This window comes from Stegastes partitus, unplaced genomic scaffold (genome assembly GCF_000690725.1).
Source record: "Stegastes partitus isolate 25-593 unplaced genomic scaffold, Stegastes_partitus-1.0.2 Scaffold601, whole genome shotgun sequence".
Taxonomy (NCBI): Eukaryota; Metazoa; Chordata; class Actinopteri; family Pomacentridae; genus Stegastes; species Stegastes partitus.
The window spans coordinates 91,035-114,119 of record NW_007578332.1 but is presented as its reverse complement, the minus strand read 5'-3'; the positions used below and the strand labels follow the sequence as shown (position 1 = coordinate 114,119).

At 41.0% G+C, this 23,085-nt stretch overlaps 2 protein-coding genes across 3 annotated transcripts; both read left to right on the top strand.

The window, feature by feature from the left end:
• The first annotated feature begins 4,829 nt into the window (after positions 1–4,829).
• Positions 4,830–14,359, top strand: LOC103362765 (vesicle-associated membrane protein-associated protein B/C). 2 transcript variants are annotated; one of them, XM_008289245.1, is made up of 6 exons: positions 4,830–5,167; positions 6,578–6,730; positions 7,835–7,938; positions 8,291–8,371; positions 9,834–9,965; positions 12,118–14,359. In XM_008289245.1, the coding sequence occupies exons 1-6, from the start codon at positions 5,110–5,112 to the stop codon at positions 12,280–12,282; spliced, it is 693 nt and encodes a 230-aa protein (XP_008287467.1). In that variant the 5' UTR covers positions 4,830–5,109; the 3' UTR covers positions 12,283–14,359. The 2 variants fall into 2 exon arrangements, with proteins under 2 accessions (XP_008287467.1, XP_008287466.1); XM_008289244.1 differs by having other exon boundaries at positions 4,831–5,167; positions 9,786–9,965.
• Positions 14,360–15,995: 1,636 nt separating this feature from the next.
• On the top strand, positions 15,996–22,807 carry chmp4ba (charged multivesicular body protein 4Ba). The gene is made up of 5 exons (XM_008289238.1): positions 15,996–16,332; positions 19,233–19,410; positions 20,290–20,404; positions 22,200–22,326; positions 22,584–22,807. The coding sequence occupies exons 1-5, from the start codon at positions 16,149–16,151 to the stop codon at positions 22,646–22,648; spliced, it is 669 nt and encodes a 222-aa protein (XP_008287460.1). The 5' UTR covers positions 15,996–16,148; the 3' UTR covers positions 22,649–22,807.
• The last annotated feature ends 278 nt before the right edge of the window (positions 22,808–23,085 follow it).

Genomic DNA, 23,085 nt, shown 5'->3' with positions numbered 1-23,085 from the left:
GAAACAAAAATGCCAACTTTTATGGAACTTAAAACGGAGGGCAAAAAGCATCCTTCTACAGTACAGTACCATATAAGTTAAAGAGAACTCTCTCATCCTGTTTTACTGTCTCCACAGCTGTTTTTGTCTGTGTGGACTTTTGTGCCATTGTGCCCTGTGCGCTCTCTTTCTTTATCTTGACTCTTCTCTGTCTGTCATTCTGTCTCTCTTCCTTCCTTTCTTTCTTTCTCCTCTCCATCTTCAGCCTCTCTCTCTCTCTCTTTCATTTTCTCCCCCCTCTTCCCCCAACCACCACCTTTTCATTTGCACTTCCTGGCAATGTTTTTTTTTGTTGTTGTTGTTGTTTTAAGAGAAAATAAAGTATTATAATCCTGGAATATAAAAAAAGATGATGATGACAACAAACAGGACTCCTATTTTTTTTTGTTTTTCTTTTCTTTTTTTTTACTCATGCGGTCAAACAACCTGCTTGCACCTCCCTGCCATTCCTCCCTCCATCATTCCTCCCTCTTGCTCCTTTGTATGTCCGTCTTTACTTTACTGCTGAACTATTATTCTTGTACAGACTGTAAAATGTATTATTTTGTACAACTTTATTGAAAAAAAAAAAAAACTTTTAGAAGATCCCTGTGCCTTGATCACGACTGTACGTGTGTAATGAGCTAAAGTGGGTGTCATACTGCGCTGTATAGCTTGGCCAATCCCCCCCTAACTCCCCGCCTCCCTCGCTTCTTCCTTCTCTTTCTTTATCTCTCTATCTCTATCTCGCTCTCTTTCCTCCGTCCTCGCTCTCTCTCTCCTCGGAGGTGGCGGACAACCATTCGTAGCTTTTGTAGTTTTATTTCTCCTCCCCAGCCCCCCCCTTTTCCTCCCATTCTCTCTTTATGATTTAAATGTCTATTTTTGGATCCATATACCCCAAAAAGATAAATATATGAAATGTATATGGGTTTAAAAAAAAAAAACAAGAAAAAAAAAGTATTTTATTAGAAATCAAATGATGAACCTTGACAAATTGTACACTTGATAGTGTGCGTATTGCTATAACTTAAATCCTTTCAACCGAATTTGTGTTCAGGTTTCTTTTGTTTTTTCTTCCGTTTCACATCTGCAAAGAGCGTTTTGACGGGTTGAGCAGGAGAGGACAGATGCAAGACGTTGCTTGTTTCTACACAAATCGTATTCTTTTGCTATAAAAAAAAAAAAAAAAGGCAAAAAAAAAAAAAAAAAGGAATTAGTTTATTTTCTGATGAGGGAGGAGGGGGTCCTCCTGCCCGGCTTGTTGCAGCAGAGGCGGCCTGTACAGTATTACTATCTCTCTCATTTCAGTGCCCTAGTCTTCATTTAATGTGTACATCAAATATGGGTCTCTACTTTCTGAACAGGAGCTCTTAAGAAATAAAGATTTTTCTTTTGGTGCAGACAGCAAACAGGTCTGTGATTACACATAAAAACACTCGTACGGACGCGGGGTGACGCTGTTCCACACTTTCTCCTCAGCAGCATTTTTTTTGTTATCCCTAAATTTTCATCAGCCGGAAGGGTTGCAGTAAATCCACGCTAGAGGAAGTGAAGTTTCCTGTTCGTTTACCAGTCATTTCCTCTTCAGATACGCAGAGTTTGTGTTATACGGGACGACCGTGATGGCTGTGAAGTGAGTTTCTGGCAGGACGGCCTCAGAAAGTCAGGTCGAAAGTTAAAGATATAAATATCTGAAAGTGCAACTCTTCATTGGTGGAGGTTTTTTGGGGGGACATTTCAGCTTGGTTGCCAAGAGGACAGTCAAAAATTAAACATTTTAAACTTACAGGGCCACAGTACAACCTGTCCACCTTGAAAGCTGAACTATAATTTGTAATAGAGACCCCACATGTTCCAAAAATGTCACAAATGTATGTGAAAGGATGCACAATATATCTAAAAAAACAGCTTGCTTAAGTGTTGCAGCCAGAAAAAGTATGGTTATTAGTGTTTTACTCAAAACTTGCTGCGTGTTAAGTCTCTGTACTTCCATCTCACAGTGTTTTATTTCACTTGTCTGCTTTTGTTTTTCAGCTTTAACACCAGCAGACTTCTCAAACTATCCATTTTACAGCCACATGTGTGCAGAAACCCAACAGTTTATCAGTTTAAAAATTCTTTTTGAGTGTCAGTAAAATTTTATGACAAGTGGAGGTGAGTAGAAAACGAATAAATGATTGCTTTAAGTACACAGAAATAGGCCTCAAGATAATAAAAAAGAAAAAAAAAAAGCACCCAAAGCAGCTACTGAGACCATACCTGCTATTAATCTGCTTTTAGAATGAGGTTCAGAAGGAGTGCAAGATGAATAAAGATGAACAGCACAGCAGGGGAAATATCACCTGATGGATCTGTGCATTTAAATATACTTGTTTTTTTGTGGGGGATTTTTTTAACTGTTCGTGCAAAACTCCATTGAGATGCAGCTTGTACAGTTCTTTGGTGTAAACTGCACTAATCATGGAGGCGAGACGTATATGTAGTCTGCATTCGGAAGGACAACGTGACTGATGGGCCTGCAGGACTGTAGAAGCTATCAGCTGTAGAGACGTGCAGTAAATATGACGCTAAACATTTCTAATATATGATAAAGACATATACAAAACAAATACCTAAATGGTTTTAAGTTTATCGCTTTGATTTTTTTGTGTGTATTTCAATGAGGTCTGCTGAATCTACAAATGACATTTAGCAGCCAGAAGGGAAAAGATAAGATTCTGGGAATGTAAACATTTATTGTAAATTATGTCTTCCATATACGAGTCTCAACAAACAAACTCCTGCACTGCCAATAGTGGAAACTGTTTCCCAATGTAGATCTGTAAACATCTGACGTGGCCTCGTGTTTGTGAGGCTGCCTCCCACACTTAGAAAGAATATTTGATCGGTCATAGATGTGTGTGGAAATTAAAAAAATAAAGTAAAGCGGAGGCAACAAGAGCCAACTGGAGCTCTCAACAGGAACTAACCCCTGCTGTGCAAATCCTATTATGAAGCTACGTGATTGAATCCTGTTTGAATGTTTGAAAGTCAAAGTGTCAGAATCTTATTGCAGCTATTACAAAGTGGGCAGTTCTGTTTTTTTTCTTTTTAATTGTATGGATTTGATTAGTTCACAATACAGAAAAACTAAAAAGGACGAAACAAACATCAAGTCAGCTCTATTGAGGCTCATGTTCATTGTAAGTTTTGCTGACATTTATGGTTTTCACAGGAGTATAATCAAAAATGCATCCACAATCGGTATTTATTGACAGATTCTAGTGTTTTTACTGAATGTTTAAAGGCCCCTTCCTGTGACCATCACGTTTTTTACCTTGTTAACCCGTGCACACTGCATTTTTTTAGATGCTAGAAGATGCATCATGAGTGAAAGAGACACTGGACACCGAGGCTGAGCATTTCTACCTTGAAAATACAGCATACTGATGACAATCACAGCTTAGATTTCCAGGGTGACATACGTAACAAACCCAAGGAACCAATCATGTCAGCCTGCAGCATGTGGCTTTCTGTATTATTCTTCTTCTTCAACATCAGTTTCCTGTTTAAACATGTATAACTGAATCACTCCAATATTGCCATTGTGTAGCATAGAGTAGTTTCACAGTGTCTGAGCAGAGTTATAGGTGAGCTGGTGTGCTCCAGCTGCACCTCCTACTGCAGGGGAGGGTGGAGAGAGGGCTGGGGTCTTCATAGAGCTGCACATGCTCGACGAAGCCGTGAGGTAGAGTTATATCTCTGGTCACATCTGCTTTCCACATCTGTGTGTGCAGGATGATGATGTGGATCTGAAAGTGGACACATAACAGTGCTGTTGATACTACAGTGTGTGCACAGTCTGGTGGATTGCCCCTTGAAGGAAGAAAAACAGGCGAAGGATGTGTCTGAAAGGCACTTTTTTTATAGGATATAGCAGCTTTTTACAGATTGGACTGTAGCACCATGTTCGTGATTATTCCCAAGGTGTGCAGAGCGCAGTGGGCGGACATAGGACAGGATTTCTGGAGAATTCAGAACTTCCCACTGCGTCGATGAAAAGCATTTTCAAATCCAACTCATCTCAAAAGTCCAGTAGTGACAACATGAATTAACCCTGTCTGCTGGTGGGATGCTGCAGTGTGGCTGAACTTGCACCCTAACCCCAGCTTTATTTGCAAAAAGACATTTTCCCTTGCAGGAATAATAAACTATCTTTAAAAAAAAAGAAAAAAATCTTTCAACCTGTTCTCATCACAAGTATTGCACAACATTTACTTCTGTGGTACATGTGTCATCTGCATGCTTGCAGTGCATACAGTCAGTGAATTCAAAAACTTTGCAGAGTCTGCAGAGGGGTCTACGTGGTCCTTTTCAGACGTGGGTGGATGACAAAATCTGTGTCACCCTTGCAGATGCGAATGTGGAAAGGTTGGATTGGCCATTTTAAAACCAAACCACTTTTAACTTTGATAGATGAGTTTTTAGGTTTTATTCAATGACCAGAAAGGGACTTTATATTTGACAACTTTAGAGCCTACACAATATTGTAATAAACAGTAGTTTCAGTACAGCATTTAAAAAAAATGTCTTTCCTACAAAAAAAAGCAAAAAATGCAATAAAATGGGAGAATTTTAGGGATATCTGGGGCCTTTAACTGCAAAAGATCTATTTGTAAAAGTCTTATTTAGGTCCCAGGTCACAATCTCGACGGCTTAGTGTTCAAAGTACCGTGTTATCTCAGTAATCTTGTGTTTGCTGGACTCGGATTCTTGTTCAACGTTCAACAGATCAGCTGACGCGCCCCGCCGGCTCCTCCCACCGCGTGACGTCACCGCGCCCCTCCCTCGCGCTCTCCGCTGCTAGCACAGTTAGCAGTAGCACGTTAGCCTCCAGCAGCTGTCGGTGGCAGTCAGTCAGCCAGCCAGCCTGTCAGTCCGAGTGGTGGTCGCATTTGTAAATCTCCTCCTCCTCCTCCTCCTTCCAACCCGTAGAAAAACCGAGGACGGCCGGGTTGTTTCTCCGGGAGCCAGCTGCTTCACCTCTACGGGCTACCTGCGCTAAAATATTGTCGTCCTCGCCGTCACGACAGGAAGAAGCCCTGGGACATGGCCAGACCAGAACAAGTCCTGGTGCTAGAGCCACAACACGAACTGAAATTCAGAGGTAACGCTGAGGCGGAGGGCAGGGCCGGGATTAGGAAGCTAACGGAGAAGCCGTTAATGATAGCCGACGTGTCGATATCTGCATTAACCAGCTAGCATTTGCTAATGAGTCGTTAGCTGGGGGTTAAATACGACGGATATAGCTAGCTGTAGACTGCGCTGTGTGTGCGACAGTTGTGGCGGTGACAGGTGAAACGACACTGTGTGCGACGATGCTAACTGGCTAGCTGGGTAGCATTCAGCTAATCTACCTAGCAAGGCAACACTAGCTAGCTGTCACTGCAGCGTCGGGCCAGGCCCCTCCGTATCGTTTCTCCAATTCTCTTAATTTGCTTCCTATACGTTGTCTTTGGTTCTCTGACAGCATGTGAAGCACCGTGATGTGATCTAAACACTTGACCTGCGCCTTGATCTCGGTGTTGTTTCCACCGCTCGACCACCCAGAAGTGACTATTCTAGCATTTTCCACAATCAGGGTGTCATTGCTTAGCCTTATTACCATGCTTATTTCACAATATTATAAGCTAGCAAGCGCTGATTGAGAGCTTTACAGTTTTCTCCCACTGTGCAACCCGAATTCCTTTCCAGCTTTTCTACATCCCGGCAGAATGATTATGGAAATACTGAGGGAGCTGGTGTGCCTGGAATAATGGCTATATTCTTAGATAATTGCCTTTGGGTGTCATATTGCTGTAGAAATGGGTCAAGTAATGGCCCAGGGTGATCGGATCAGTCAGTAGTGGGCTGATCATTGATTGATTATTGCAGAGCCTTGAATGCAAAGGCGAGTCAGGAGAAGATGCATACGCCCACTCAGTTACTGATGCACAGTCTAAATGATTTGAGTAAAAACCACAAGAGAGGTTGTTTGTCCAACACACTTCTCCAAAATCCAGTTTCAAAAGAGGTTGACTGTTCCACTGTGGAGTCAGTAAACAATGTCAGATGATCTTATGAGAAGAAGTGTTTTGGGGCGATCTACATGCACACAAGCAAAAGAAAACATCAGACACTCATCTTGCAAGTTTTCTTACAAGCATCCAGTTTTTTGGCTGAGGGCGGGGCATGAATAATAAAATACTTTGCACACTTTGCTGCTCTTCCTGCTTTTTCAATGTTTAATTAGATTAAATTTTAATGTTTAATTTGCAATGTTTGTGGCAGGCCCTGTGGAGCCCTTCACAAACACCCGCTCACTTATTCATCCTTGCAGACAAACAATATGTGTTTGCACTTTATCAAACAAGTGTCAGTGGGAGCCTTGAGTGCCCGCTCTGTTTCCGTTCAGTGAAAACAGAGTGGGCACTCAATGACAAATAAATATTTGTACCCAAACTACAAGACAAATGTGTGAATGAACATGCACACGCATACAGTGGAGTAACTGTGCTGCTTTCTGTGTCCTCCTCAGGCCCATTTACAGATGTTGTAACCGCCACTCTGAAGCTCACCAACCCCACAGATAGAAATGTGTGTTTCAAAGTCAAGACAACCGCACCTCGCAGATACTGTGTCCGCCCGAACAGTGGCATCATTGACGCTGGAACCTCCATCAATGTTTCTGGTTCGTAGCCGTTTTTGCATCCCCTTCAAACAATCGTGAGAGGAAGATGCAGTTTTCATGTCTCATTCAGACAGTTGGATGATACTGATACGATCACATGTCCATATTTTTTCAATATGATTTTCGATAGTTGCTTTTAGAAAACATGTCTGAGATAGAGCCGGGTATTATCTATCTGAAGGGAGGAAAAAAAATCACTACTGTTGTGGCTCTAATGGCAGCCATTTATTGATCATTTTGCCCAGCAGCAACACTAAGAAAAGACATGAAATTGTATCATTTTTCTTAATGCAAGTAAAGCCATTTCAAGCTATTAAATCCAAGATAGAAATCTTATCTCATATGGTTAAACTGATACAGCTCCAGTTATAGAAGAGTAAATGCTGGACTATCAGACAGATTGTATTGTGTTTCAGCACCTGAATGAATCTTGTAGCCTCCGTTGTTGATACGGCAGTCACTACCTGAAGTTAGAAATATATTTGAGAAATAAATTCATTGCCGGCATCTCTGTAAAATCACTGCAAATTCGAGGTTATTAAAATATGCACAAAACAATGGTAAAATACTCACAATGTTGTCTTGCTCCAAATGAAAGGAGAATAAGAGAAGAAATATGTTGGAAGTGAAGAAATATAATTGAACAAAGACATAATTGCCCCTACCTTGATATAGAATTGTCAAAACCTTTTAAATATTCCACAATAATACAAAGGAATCTAAAAAGAAAATTGGAGTTACTGTTTTGCAGTGAAGCAGCATGCAGAGAAAACAGCTAACTCAGTTTGACCTGTGATTTATTTATCGCTGCTTTTATACATTAATATTTGACATAAAATAGTCTGATTTTCTATCTTTATCATGAAAATAAAACAAACAGGATTTCTTATATGAATTATAATCAACATCTTTGTGCTGTTCAGTGATTCATTCAATAATCATCCAAACGAGTCGTCAGTGCAGGCCCACATTGTATCACAAATCATAAACCTGACTAACGTCTTTTCATTGGCAGGTTGCATAATAGTTGTTATGAGGCAATACAGGAAGTAAGTCTTTCCCTAATGTTCTGGCTCTCCATTCTGTCATTGTTTTTGTCCACAGTTATGCTACAGCCTTTTGACTACGATCCCAATGAAAAGAGCAAACACAAATTCATGGTGCAGTCCATGCTGGCTCCGTATGACATGACTGACATGGAAGGAGTTGTGAGTACCAGAGCAGAAGATTTGAGGAAACAAAGATATTTCACTGACTTGAGTGTCTCTTGCGAGTTTTGACCCTTACACTTCATGACTGTTGACACTTGAGTTTTTCATGATGAGGCACAACGGAGGCCTTTCACAAACCTACCTCCAGCTGAACTCGTGAATATTCTGTCTCATAAGCAATACTGAAACATGTGGACCAAGCTGATTCATTTCTAATTCCTGCCCCAAATCCTGAAACTTAAATTCTGTAGAAGATCAGTCATGTAAAGTTCATAAACTAAACTTAAAGAGTCTGAACTTAACTGAAGCTTCTTTCTGTTCGTCTCTCTTTCCTTCTCAATCTCAACAGTGGAAGGAGGCCAAGCCTGAAGAGCTGATGGATTCAAAGTTGAGATGTACATTTGAGATGCCTCTAGAAAATGACAAAACTGTAAGTGTGCTTGTCTTTTCAGCTAATAAGCATTTATTTTTTGCTCCACTGTAAGCATTTTCTACATGAACTGTGAGGTATAGATGCACATTAGTCACATTTTCTCACATCCTCATCAATTCTGCAGAATTTTTCCACTGTGTATGTCACGGATTAGATTTATTGAGTATTTTCCATGAAGAATGAAATGAGATTGAAGCATTTACATCATGTGTCTCTGTAGGGCTGCATGATTATTCCTGAACTGATCATCCTGATTATTTCGATCAGTATTGAGATGATGATTATTTATCATGACAGAGAAACGTATAGCGCTTTCACATTTACATAGAACACTGTTTTCACTTCCCTGCTGTGCTACCTTCCTGCTAATGTGCCAATCTTTTCAGACTTCACTCACGATGCATCTCCTAGAAGCAAAACAGAATAAAACTGTGCCAAACCTTTTATCCATAATTAAATCAACAAAAGCACTGATTTCACTTTCATGTTGGGCGATACAGTGACACACTGTTTAGCGTCACTGTTATGGATATGAGGCGACACTGAACAAAGACAGTGATTCAGTTTAATGTTACTGGTGTCGGCCTTTATACGTCCATTGCGCTGCAGTTTGTGGTGTTTGTCAGGTGGAAGAACGAGTTTGTTGTGTTGGCAAACCCAAGTCTTGTGCACTCTTTGCTTCTGCTTAACATCACTTGCCCTGAATCAAAAATACACGCCGATGATGATTTGTTTTAATAGCTCTTCTCTTTCTGCCCCAAACAAAATGTGAATTTCGTTTTGCCCGTGTGCTTTCTGTTAAATATTCTTTTACTGTGGACTGCAGCCACAGTGTGGAGAACATTTTTGCATAGACTGCCGCTGCAGGGATGCGTGCACAGCGGCATGACTGCTCCCCGCAAGTGAATCCAAAACATCCCAATAGATCCCTGGTGGCTGGTTGTTAGTTTCGGAAACGCTTGATTTGATACTCGGTTCACTTCTATTTTATTTGTATGGCGCCAGTTCACTGCATATGTAATCTCAAGACACCTCTCATGGTAATACGAAGAGCTTAAAAATTCCACAGAGAAACCAACAAGTCCCTTTAAAAAGCACCCGACAACAGAGGGAAGAAAGATTGCAGTTGCTCATATGCATTTAATTGCTGAAAGCCAAAATCCTGATTGAAATTAATCTTAGAATAATAGTGCCGCGCTCCATTTCTGCAGAGTTCTTCTTTTCTCTTTTGTTCAGTATTTTTTTCAGTCTCCTACCGATCAGCATCACTCATTACATGATTTATTTATTCATTTATGATTTACTTGCTTTTTCATCCCAATCCCTGTCACCTCTCTGCATGTCTCTTCATCCCCTTCTTCCCTCCTCTCATCCCACCGACCGCCCCCCCACCCTCACTCTCTCTCCACAGCATGAGAGTGAAAGCAACAAAACTGTGTCTTCCTCTACCTCTGTTAAGACTGAGCACTCTGTGCTGCCCAAGTCAGCCAGCGCCTCGCTGGATGACGGCGAGGTGAAGAAGATCATGGAGGAGTGCAAGCGGCTGCAGATGGAGGTGCAGAGGCTACGGGAAGAAAACAAACAGATCAGGGTGAGACGTCTGAAACAAAAAAAAGAGGCGGCATGTCTGTGTTTTCTGCCAGGCCTGTGTTTTCTGCACTTCCTCTGTTGTACATATAGTTTAGAAGTGTCAGCCTTGAATGTGCTGCTTGAAAATAACAGAAAACAAACAGAAAATGACAGCTTAGGAAATAGAAGACAAACATTTATTTTGGATGCCGTGACTAGTGTTGCACTGTGAGAGGAAAAAAACTGCTTCAGGTTTATCAGAGTTCATCCCAGCCGTTGCTCGTTTGCTGGAGTAGTCCATCTTTACCATATAATTGTATAGAAATGGAAACATCTGGCTAACATTATGTATTTTCTTTTAAATATTGAATATTAAAAAAAGTCTTGACTTCATGTTTACAACATCATGCAGACTGATAACACAGTTAACTTCACTGCCAGGAATATTGTTCAGCCATTCAGAGGCAAGTCCAACAGCCTTTAAATGATTAAATTAAAAATTAATAACCTTTTCGTGCATTTGGCAGCGCTTCAGTCCAAACGCTCCTCTGTTATCTACCTACCAGAGTTGCCAAGTTGGTGCAGGGAGCGTAGCTATTGGCTGCAGCTAGAAGTCCCCGAATTTAACATCAAATTTGCCTGTTTGTGGATTTCACTCTTTGAGGGGACGAGGAACAAAATAACGCTGTCTACATGATTACTTCATAACAAGTGGGAGGAACTGATGGAGGTTTAGATGGAGCAGGAGCAGCTCATCCTGATGGACTGACTCACCGTCCTGACTCACTGTTTAAATGCTTTCATGGCATTCTGAAGTTCCATGCATTCCTGATCAGAAACAAGGTTCATTTAAAGACACAAGGAAATAACTGTTGTCTTTTAATCAAGTCTTCTGGAAGCAACTATTTGGGTTTTTTAGTTAAATGTAGTATTCACTGTTAAATACCACAGCTTTTACTTTTTAATTACAAGAGCAGCAGTGTATTTACATCTAATGCTCTGATTTCTGAATTTGAAAAATCCAAAATATAACTTGTCGTCACACATCTTAGGGCTGCACGATATTAGAAAACAACACATAGGCTGCAATATGAAAGATACAGGAATTTTCACCATATGGCAGGTGATTTTGTAACGGGGTGCGTTTGTATTTCTTTATCAACAGACACAGTTTAGTTGGATTTTATGGGCTGATTGAAATGGAGAAAACTTCCATCAGAAATGAAGTGGTATGCTTGCTTCACCAGTTATTTCTTTACATTATTTTTATGATCTTCCACATTTTAATCGAGGGAATTGTCCTACAGAATTCACACGTAGGCAGCCAGGTGTGTGAGATCAGAATGCTCTGTTAATGATCTTGTTTATTTCCGACAACACTTTAAGGCAACGCCACGCATAAAACCAAGCCTGTCCTCTGGGATGACTTGATGCAAAAAGTCAGACGCTTAACTCTCTATTCTTAAGACCAATAGTGATACGTGAGAGTTTAAATATCAATCAGATGAGGTTCTGGGTCGGAATTCCTTAAATGTGGTTATTAAAGAGGTATGAGCAAGATTTGCATTGAGTGGAGAAATAGTTTGTTTCTCAGCACACTCTGGTGGTCAGGCTGTAGAATGATGACAGTATTTCCTTTTTCCGCAGGTTTTGAGTGTTTATTTGCCCTCTGCCACAGTTTTACTCCCTGTGGGCTTCATGTAAAGTCCTGCACCTCTATGTAAGCAGCACAAACGTGGCTACAAGTAGAGAGAACTTAAAGATATCTTTTGTGTCGTGTAACAAAGGTGTAGCGCCATAAATCAGTCCAACCAAAAAGTCCCTCAATTTTTTTTCACGTCACTCGCGCAGGACTTTTAGTTTTTTATGGAGTGTGGTTCGTGCACACAAATTTTGGGGGATTTTTAGCACAGACATGTAGAGTAAAGTGATTTAATGATGTATCAGAGATAGATTTGGTTTCATTTTGCGATGCAGTGACGCCTCACGTGTTTCAGGTTCTTGCAATTGGTGTCATTCTGGCTTTTTATTTGAAGAAAAAAAACACCTTTCAAACCCGCTGGCAGGTTTTGGGTTTCTGAGGGTGGTTTTATCTGTGCCGTTCCTGTAACATTTTGAAATCTGTCATTTGAACGCATGCTGACCTGATTTGACTTCACATCTCTCCGTCGCAGGAGGACGACGGCCTGCGAAAGAGAAAGGTGACATCAATGGCTGCTCCTCACTCCTCCGCCATGGCGACCACAGCCATGAGGGACGAAGGCCTGAGCACCCGCGTCCTGGCGCTCTGCGTCCTCTTCTTTGTGATCGGAGTCATCATTGGCAAGCTGGCCCTGTAGAGACACAGACGGACAGAGCACAGTGATGGACGGGCGGACGGACGGACGGACGGACGGACGGACAGCGTGCTCGGAAGGACACGTGTCAGTGATGGCAACGGGGATGTCTTCTGGGTTTATGTTGATCTGTTTGTTTTTTTTTGTTTTTGTTTTTTAACATCTAAGGCAATATCATGATGGTTTGTTTGGATGGAAAATAATTTAAAGTGTAAAAAGAAAACGAAGGAAGGCGATTCCAAGTTAAACCATGAGTGCGAGCATTTTTGTCACAGGTCTTGCCTTGTCTTTTTTTCTTTTTCTTTTCTTTTTCTTTTTCTTTTTTTTTTTGTGAAATAATCACCACCTTTGATCTGTTCTTTCCGTCCATCTCTACTTTCTAAATGATCTTCCCCAACTTGCACAGGTAACAGTTAGTGGTATGTGGAAGTGGCTTCAGGCTGGCTGAATGTCTAAAGTCTTTCATTGATTCTTTATTGACTCTTAAGTTCCTCGCTCACGTTGTCTATAAGAAAAGCTCTAACACTCCTCCTCTGATAATCTCTCTTCCACTTATTACTGTTAATCTGCAAGGAGAGTTGAACACAATTGATCAGTGAAAGACTTTTTTTTTTTTTTCTAGACTCAAACTTTATGTATCGTCTTCTAAACAGTTTGTGGTATAAATATGAGCCAGTAGAAGCTGCGTGTGTGTGCGTCCTGTTGATTTTTTTTTTTTTTTCTTTTTCTTTTGGCCTCCCGCAGGAGCGCTGATGTGACTGACTGTGTGTGGATGTTTTTATGTGAGGAGACCACAAACGGTGAAATCACAGGCTGTTTTAGAACAAAGGAAGAGGGCTGGTTATTAAAAAAAAAAGAAGAAAAAAAAACGTCATCTGAACAGATTTCCTGTACACAACTGAAAAACGGGGGTGTTTGTTGCAAATCAGATTTAAACTTTTGATGATTTCAGTCACTGTCCAGACCAAGGAATCTGTAGAAAATGTAAATCAATATTCGGTCCATGTGTAAAAAAAAAGAAAAGAAATTACGACTCAGTAAAATCGAGGTTATGACGAAGAACACATGCTGCTCAGTGATCTGTTTTTAAAAGCTGTAATTTAGTGCAAGACATCAGATGTTTCCAGTTCTTGATTTATTGCTTCCTCAGGTCGAGAGAGTGACGCTAGACTGAAAAAAAAAAAGAAATTTCCAACTTTAAAGCCGTGGACATGTCATGCAAAACCAACTCGAGCATTTTCAATATACAACATAGAGTATGTAACAAGTAGTTTTGGCCGCCTTATTTAATTTTGCCCATGGAGTGTTGAATTTGCGTCCTCTGGTGTATTACAGCGGTTGTTTGCTTTTCTCTCCCCCTCCCCCTCCTTGTATTATCATGTAGCCACAATGCTTCTGTTGTTTATAATATTCAAATGCACTATATTCAATTGTGCACTCTGCAGTATGCATGAAATGGCCTGGATTTATTCTTATTTTTTTTTTGAGTGTTGGAAATTATATTAGCAAAACAAACAAAAAAAAAAGAAATACTGTCTTTTCAAAAGGGACCATCTTGAGTCTGGTTTTTCAGTTGGTGTGTTTTGTTTCCTTTTCGATCATCTTTTTCCGTTTGTTTTCTGTTGGGCTCTGGTGGTTGTGAGATAACACAGCTGTATTATCTTGGCTATCACATGACCATCGCAGCAAACTCGGGTTGTTGAAACATTTAACAAAAAAAGAAAAGAAAAAAAAAGAATAAATATCTACATTTTTCGTTGCCTGAGGGAGCAGAGACGTGTGGATGTGGGCAGCCGGGAGGAGGACTGACCTGTGAATACACACTACATTAAAGAGAAAACAATGAAAGAAAAAAAAAAGGCATCAGCGCTTCAGACCACACCTGCAGAGATACAGTCACAACAATGTAATCACACAGTAATTGGATACTCTTTTTGTATGTACATAAAAATAAAAAAAGACAAAGTACTTAAAAAGATAACTGGCAAAGTTATTAACATACTGTAGTAAAGGAAGAAAATTAAACAACCACCATGGATCATGTAGCATCATAATGAATTAAAATACATAAACCCCCCAACTGTCTGCTTCTGTGAAAAGTTTGCTTTGCTCTTATCTGGATTAGTCTTTGAAAACAAAGTGTGTGTGAGCGAGAAACATTTGGCTGCACAAATCAAATGCCCTTATCTGACTCATCGGGTAAAATTAGCAGATTAAAGGGACATTTCACTGATTGTGTGCATGAAGATCAGAGTTTATTTTATCACAGGGGGAAGCTGCAGCAAAACAACACTGATGATCAGTTTAACTGCAAAGTAGGATTAAAAACAAAAGATTGTTCACCACATAAGGGTGTTGAAGGAAAAGACGACAATGGCTGCAGTGGTTTACTTTTTCTTTTTAGCATCTTTCCTTCAAATCACTCATTTTTTTTGTACTTTAAATTTGCTGGATATTAAGATCAGAAGATCTTTCTTGGAAAAATTCTTTAAATTACATGAACTCCTTCTTTCTCAATGAAAAATCCAAATCCTGAAGACACTGAAAAGTTCATTCTTCGTGTGTGTGAACTGAAGTCTCTCCTCACTTATTGTATAATTGGCCTGCAAACTGGTGAAAGTTAAGAGAAAAACCTTCCAGCTTTAGCAGATTTGACAGAAAAGCATTCATCATGCGTACACATGGTCCTGCACAGTCACATTCAGAGGACGGTGGAAGACTTTTACACCTGTGGTCACACATCAATCAGCTTAAGTCAGCTTGTGTGTAAAAGCTTCACAGGTTTTGCGGTCAGAAATCTAAACTTCCAGTACTGATGTTGTCCAGGTTTCATTTGTGTAAATAAACTGAAGTCGGACGTGTTTATCCACTGAAACTATAGATTTTAGTGAAATAAGCAGAGAAATAATTTAATATTCTTGAAAGAGAAAACGTCTATATGATGCAAATACTACTTTTTGTACAATATATGTTTTAACTCCAAATTGGAAGAAATGTTTAGATCAGATTCTTTAATGAAGTAGACGTTTAGCGGCAAAATGTGGTTTAAGTGTTAACGTTAAAGTTCTGGTTTGGTTCTTCTGACTGACATAATGTTTAAGGTGACATCTTCAGAGTATTATTAGTGAAGTTTCAGTGTGTCCGCTGTGTTGCAGGTGAAGCTAGTTTGAATTACTTTAGATGCACTTTTATAAACAGGGACATCAGATATTTAGAGCTGAGGGTTTGTGGGATGATCAATGGAACAGCAGTAGAAAAGTAAATCACAGTTCTAATAGACAAATCTGTTTTTGGTTTTGTGACTTTTTCTGTCATCTCTGATTTTTGGGAAGATTTTGGATCACTTAAACATTTATATGAGAAGCTTAAATGGAAAAATCTATATTTCCCAGAGCTGTTAACAACCCAGACCTCCTGTGGTTTAAAGAGTAAAGTTAAAAGGGTAAAGCAGCATAAATTGGATATACTCAAATACAGTACAAGTACCTCAGAAATGTGCTTAACAACAGCACTTGAGTAAATGTACTTAGTTACATTCCGCCACTGTGTTAATTTGGAAATGCTGTCACTAGAGAATAATAATAAAACCAAGTAAAAGTGAGTGAATCCACCCTGAGGGAGCTGCAGTGAAGTGCAGTGGCTGCAGCTGTCCAGCAGATGGACACAGAGAGTCACCAGGCAACGCCCACTCCTGACGTCATCGGGCCTAATCCAGGAAGTAGAAAAACATCAACAATCCTTCCAGGTTCCAGGGCGAGGAGTCGGAGTAGCCTAGCACTGAGGTAGCCTTAGCGAGCCTCGGATTTCTCTGCTAATAACGCATTTGTTCATTTGTTTTTTTATAGAAAGAGTTTTCTAGTATCCCAGATATGTCGGCGATAGTCAAGCTATTTGGAGGAGGAGGAAAGGGAGGAAAGGGACCGAGTCCACAGGAGGCGATCCAGAAACTCCGAGAGACGGAGGAGATGCTAACGAAGAAACAGGAATTTTTAGAGAAAAAAATCGAGCAGGAGCTGCAAATCGCCAAGAAAAACGGCACGAAAAACAAACGAGGTGAGACATCGGGGTGTTGTGTGCTTCTGTTCGCTGCTCTCGCTCATCTAATCGCCTGGTCAACCACCAGCAGCTAAACGTCAGCTAGCATGTTAGCTAAGTTGGCTAACTTTCCTGAGCTGTCGTAACTGTTGGCAGCCTCACGTAGCGTCTCTCTCACGGACACGGTTGCCACCCGAGATGGGAGGATATTGTGTGGACCGTGGGAATGATTTGGTTGGGTTTTAACCTCTTAGCGCTGTGGTGAGGCCAACCGTGTGTTCTGCTAACCCGTCGCTGGTAGTCGTGTTTTGATCGATTCCAAGTATAAATCAGAGAATTTGGTGAAAGGTGTGGCAGGCGGCGCAGCAGCTGCCAGGCGTCCTACTGCACACACACTGGCAGTAAAGATACTGGCACACTGTGTTGGGACAAGGGTCTGAGTTCAGGTGGTGCTCCGAGGGCTGGATGAGTGCATGAGAGGTGGGTGTGTTTGCACCTTGATCACAAACCTCCAGCTGCTCCTACAGCAGCCTGATGATTATGTAACATGATAAGACGATGACCTATAACTGCACGTTGCTTTAATGATGTGGAATTAAAGTGCTACAGACCGGGATCTAACTCAGTGTGACAGAAGCATTGTAGAGGATCTGGTGTGGTGGGACACGTTATTGTTCTTGATCATGTCAAGAGGAACGACATCCAACTGGAATGTTGTTGGTAGTTTTAGCCTGATGGTGGCATCAAGCAAGCAGGTTTATTTATACAGCACCGTACCATACACAGAGATTATTCAAAGTCTTGTACAGACAGATTAAAAATAAATTAATTAATCAAATAAAAGTAAGAAATTGACTAATTAATTAGGTTAATCAAAAACAGTACAGACAAGTTGGATAATCTGGACACTGATTGATAGAATAGTTAAACTGATCAAATAAAACAGGTTGAAAAAGACAAGAGATAAGGAAAAAATACAAGCATGTTTACTCTTTTTATATATATTTTTTTTAGTGGGGGGAAAGGAGCAATCTTTAGCTCTTTACTGATGAAAGTCCTACATTTGAGACAAAGTTTAGTTCCACAGGTAGCTGTAGTTGGTTTCAGCAGTTTGAAGCATGACAACTTAATGCCGTTTCACTGTCTGAGCTCCCAGCACCACTAACTGACGAGTTCCTGCAGATCTGACAGACCTTCCAGGCTTTTACTCTGTATTTTGATCCCAAACCATTCAGAGATTATTAGACAACAAGTAGAGCCTTAAAGTCAGTTCTGTATTTAACAGGCTGCCCGTACACAGACCTAAGAACTGGACTAATGTGTTCGCTCTTCCTGGTGTTGGTCACTTTGGTAGTGGCAGCATTTGGATTGAGTTGCATCTAGTTATTTTAATTGGGAGGCCAAAACGGGATTCATCACATTTTAAAAAAAAAATCTTCCTTGGATACAAAGTTTCAGAGGAATATGAATGCACACGGATAATTTAATAGCAGGTTAGTATCATACAACGTCCATCCATCCATTATCTATACATCACTTAATCCTCACCAGGGTCATGGGGGGCTGGAGTCTATCCCAGCTGACTCAGGGTGAAGGCAGGTTCCCCTGGACAGGTCACCAGTCTATCACAGGGCTACACTTAGAGACAGACAACCAAGCACACTCACATTCACACCTACGGACAATTTAGAATCACCAATTAACCTCAACATGTTTTTGGACCTTGTGGGAGGAAGCCGGAGAACCCAGAGAGAACCCACGCTGCACGGGTAGAACATGCAAACTCCACGCAGAAAGATCCCGGGTGTCCTCACCGGCACGCGAACTGGCAACCTCCTTGCTGCGAGGCGATGGTGCTAACCACTGACCCACTGTATAACATGATTACTGCAAATAGAAATTTTGGGGAAGAAGAGATCAAGTGTATTGAAAAGCTTTGTGTCAGTACCTGCTTTGAATACTTAATTAATTTGCTGTTAGGTTTCGTTTCTATAATACTATAGTGTCTAGTTTTAATATTACATTAGTTAGATTACTCTTCAGAATAATAGCACTGTTAGATCTCAGGCTAATATGTATTACAGTAAAGTAGTGTTATTTTTTATAATATTTGTAGGGTTATTCCATAATATGTGCATTTCTTGGGTAAAATCTCATGTTTAAATGGCACTGCAAGGTCTTCACTGCAATGTTTAGTCTTTTTAGGTGACTAAACACAATCCTTTTTTTACTGGAAGGCACATCGGCTGTTGTGTTAGATGTGCTATATAACAATGTCATCTTGACTTCAGTATTCCCGTGTTTAAATTGCATGTGCTATCTACTTATTGGATTGTTTTTTTATTTCGTCTGAGTTTACCTTTGTTTTATTGTGAAGCACTTTGTAAATTTGTTTTCAAAAGGTGCTGTACAAGTAAAGTTATTATTCTGATTATGATTACTGTAATTGTTTCCCTCTCCAGCTCCACACAAGTTGACAGAATGACTCGTGCCAGCAGACACTCTGACAGTTTCACTGCAGCCTATCAGGTAGTCAGGAGCTGGTAGACGTGATCATATGACTGCTGCGGCAGATACTTTACACTTTTTCCACTCGGCCTCTTGTGAGCTATATTTAATTGTCCCCATTGTAGTTTGAGCTGTCACTAACATCGAAGTGAAAGGATTTTGTTTCGGATTCCTTCTCGGTGGTGAATCACAAAGATCACAGAGCATCAGATGCGGTTGCTAACACTGCAGATATTCAGTTGCTTAATCACTTTCTTAATCAGGCTGTTTTCCTGTTAAAAAAAGAAACAAAGCCCCAGTGATTCATCAGTTTCTCCTAATTGTCACTGAATTATCTTTCAGCGGGGTCAATCTGTTTTAGTGTCAGTTTGTTAACCAAGACTCCCTTTGCTCTGCTTTTCTGTCCTCAGCGGCGCTGCAGGCTTTGAAAAGAAAGAAGCGATACGAGAAGCAGCTCGCCCAGATCGATGGCACGCTGTCGACCATCGAGTTCCAGAGGGAGGCTCTGGAGAACGCCAACACCAACACTGAAGTGCTCAAGAACATGAGTTTCGCTGCCAAGGCCATGAAGTCTGCTCATGAAAACATGTAAGAGTGAGCTACTGGTTGCTGATTAGGAATGTGGGTGATTGGTTAGTCGATCAGACTTAATATTAGCTAATATAACTTACTGTTTAATCACCTTTATGGGACCACGGGAAGAATCAAAAGTCTCGTCTGAATGAGTAGAAATATTACAAGGAATGAGCTTTGTTGATAGTGATATGTGACCCATATGCACTATCCATCCATCCATCCATTCATCCATTATCTATACACCGCTTTAATCCTCACTAGGGTCATGGGGGGCTGGAGTCTATCCCAGCTGACTCAGGGTGAAGGCAGGTTCCCCTGGACAGGTCACCAGTCTATCACAGGGCTACACTTAGAGACAGACAACCAAGCACACTCACATTCACACCTACGGACAATTTAGAATCACCAATTAACCTCAACATGTTTTTGGACTGTGGGAGGAAGCCGGAGAACCCGGGGAGAACGTGCAAACTCCACACAGAAAGGTCCCGGTATTTTCACCAGGACGCAAACTGGCGACCTTCTTCTGTGAGACAATGATGCGAACCACCGCACCACCTTGCAGCCCCCATATGCACTAATCCTTTCTAATCTAAACTCATCAAAATGTGATATTTTGTGAGTGTGTAGCTCGACCAAAAGACAGAAAAAAATAGACATTAGTGTATACATGTAAAATCCTTCATTCACATTTCACTGCTAAAAGCATCATTCTGACTTAGAGGTTAAATGAACATCAATGTTTGTATATAAACTGCTTTTGCATCGCTGCATGCAAAATTCATCACTCTGCCAACAGATCAGTATGTTAACATAAACAAAGCTGTTTAAAATGTGTACGACTGAATTTGTCCTGCTTACATGGTGCGTCTATCTTTCCTACTGTTTTAGGGACATTGACAAGGTGGATGACCTGATGCAGGACATCACAGAGCAGCAGGAGCTGGCCCAGGAAATCTCGGATGCCATCTCTAAACCTGTTGGCTTTGGAGAGGAGTTTGACGAGGTGGGTGAAGCTTTTCAGATGATTACATTTTTGACTTTTTGGGGCTCCAGACTGATTTTTCCACAGGTAGCAGTTCAGCCGATGTCTCTGCCTGCAGCTGCACTCTGATCATTATGTGTGTCTGAGTTGGACCTCTGCCTCTCCACCAGCCTCTTACTGTCTCCTCATTTTGTTTTTTATGATAATCAGCAACAGAATAATTTGTCGTTAAAGGACAGAACAGCTGAATAGCTTGTTTTACATGTCAGGATGGGAGAAACTGACAGAGCCAGTGAAGAAATAAAAGTACAGTGCTGCCCATTTAATGTCCAACCGCTTTATAGACCATCCTGTTTCTAATCATAAATTATTGAAGTGCCGAATCGTTTCCTATAGAACCTATACGGCCCGTTTATTGTCATAGAGTAATGTCATAATCCCAGTTTTTGTCACAACGAAATTCCCCGAAATTAATTCTAGGAATAACTTTTGCCCATTTAAAGTCGTGGTTGGCCGATTGTTATGTCTGACGGGCCAAGCATCGGTCATGCGTGGCAGATTATCACCCCGGTCAGTCGCAGGAGGCAAGGAGGTGTTTGTTTGTTTGTCAATTACATGCTCACCTGAGATCTGCTTCACTGAGTTATTCACACACATGAATTAGGGCACATCAGAGAGAATCACGTTGTTGCAGAGCATGTAGTCGCTCATAAATTAACTGCTCATCTAGTTAATCCTGATAAGTTAATCCTCTGTTTACCCTCTGAGTGAAGGAAATAACTTTTGTTGATGAGGTGGCTTTTCATACCGACGAAGGTGAAATTCCACTGAAGCAAAACCATAAAGCTCCATTTGAATAAACATTTCTTCATCTTCAAAGAATCTGTCCCTTTGATCTCCTGAAAATGTTCCCATTTTGGCTTTACGTATAAACCTCCGTTTTTCGTCACACAGACACAATTTTCATTTTTCTGTGCTATCATTGTGATTGAAACCCGCTTTTTGGAATATCCCAGATATAGTCATAACTTCATCCTGGACCAAGGGTATGCTAATAAACAGGCAGCACTGTAGTACTTTCCATCACTATGGCTACTGTAACTGCTGTGCATTTGACAGTTAGAGCGGCATTAAAGTGCATAAAAGGTCTTATATGCAACTATTTTAGTTGGAGCCCTACTTTTCTGACATTTTCTGATGCATGTGATATACAGCTTTTTCCTGCTTTAACATGGGTGACTGAATCGATGTAGAAATTTACCGTAAATGTTGCCTCAGGCTAATTTACAAAGCTTTTACACACCGACTCAGAAATATTCCTGGTCATCTACCAGAGGCTGGTATTCATTGGATTGAATGGTGGGTTGATAATGACACAGGGTTGACCTGGTACAGCAGAGGTCAGCGTTGTTACCTTCCACCAGGCTAAACCCAGTTTACCTTTGTGCTTCTTGAGTCATTACTCTGGCATTAGTTTCGACTCGGCCTTAGTTTCCAATGACTCTATTCACAGACTATTTCTACCACAGTTGACAGCATTCAGTCATGATGATGATGATGATGATGATGATGATGATGATGATGATGTGGCACAAACAATGAATGCGCTCTTTCTTAAATTCCCAGCCAACAGACGTGAAGTGTTCTTATCTGGCTCTAAGTGGGACTGTTACCCACCAAGTACACACATGCTCAAGAGTAGGATCAATTCTGAGCCTGCGCTAATGTTGCAAGCCGGAGAAAATTTCACATTGTTCGAATTCACTGATGAACTAAATGAGTCGTTGAAACATCGTACAACTTCTTTCTTCCTCAGGACGAGCTGCTGGCGGAGCTGGATGAGCTGGAACAGGAGGAGCTGGACAAGAACCTGCTGGAGATTGGGGGGCCAGAGAACGTTCCCCTCCCCAACGTGCCTTCTACTTCATTACCTTCCAGACCTGGTGAGAGGCTTTTGAAAAACCAAATACAACAACTTCACCAGTCAGGCAGCAGCATCTTTTTTATCCGTTCCCAGCAGTTGCTAGGAGACCAGGCAGTTAGCCACGAGTAAAACACTGAATTGCAGTTTTTTTTGTGTGTGTTTATATGGATTAAACAAATTAGATTCAAAGTAGAGGCGCTGCAACAAAGATTTTATGGACAGGGTTTGGATCACAGCTTTTAAGTTTTCATTTCTCTCCTTTCACCCTCCCAAAAGCCAAGAAAGAGGACGAGGAGGACGACATGGAGGACCTGCAGCGCTGGGCGATGGAAGCCATGTAAATGCAGCATCCACCTCATCATACCTGCATTGGAGAGGGAAGATGAAGGAACAGGAGGAAACGAATGGACTGATAGGATGTTATGTACGAGTGTTTTTGTGTGTCTGAGGAGAGTTGACTGTCTACTTTATGTAACACTACAAAAAAAAAAAAGCAACAATGCTGTAGTCTTTCTTTTTCTGTCCCCTTCACCGATCTAGAGACCCTCCGGTGCTCACAGCCAGTCGGGGTCTTTTAGACTGAACCTCTATCACCGTACCATGGCAAAGTCACTGAATAACTTTTGATTTTATTACAATATTTAGCACTTAGCGGTCCTTGCACTGGGCAGGAACATTTCAGTGGCCGCAGGGTTCATATGGCAGTGTGACTTTATGAGCTCTGTGGTGTGTGACGGTGGAGTTGTTGTCCGAGCTGTTGGCGATACGCTCACATCAC

What these genes read in the sequence shown, in the direction of transcription:
- LOC103362765 (XM_008289244.1), top strand. Translation starts at nt 5,110, where the DNA reads ATGGCCAGACCAGAACAAGTCCTGGTGCTAGAGCCACAACACGAACTG. An exon ending in AACCTCCATCAATGTTTCTG is followed by an intron (nt 6,731 to 7,834) that starts GTTCGTAGCCGT and finishes TTTTGTCCACAG; the next exon opens with TTATGCTACAGCCTTTTGAC. An exon ending in AAGAAAACAAACAGATCAGG is followed by an intron (nt 9,966 to 12,117) that starts GTGAGACGTCTG and finishes TCTCCGTCGCAG; the next exon opens with GAGGACGACGGCCTGCGAAA.
- chmp4ba (XM_008289238.1), top strand. Translation starts at nt 16,149, where the DNA reads ATGTCGGCGATAGTCAAGCTATTTGGAGGAGGAGGAAAGGGAGGAAAG. An exon ending in CGGCACGAAAAACAAACGAG is followed by an intron (nt 16,333 to 19,232) that starts GTGAGACATCGG and finishes TTCTGTCCTCAG; the next exon opens with CGGCGCTGCAGGCTTTGAAA. An exon ending in TTGGAGAGGAGTTTGACGAG is followed by an intron (nt 20,405 to 22,199) that starts GTGGGTGAAGCT and finishes TTTCTTCCTCAG; the next exon opens with GACGAGCTGCTGGCGGAGCT.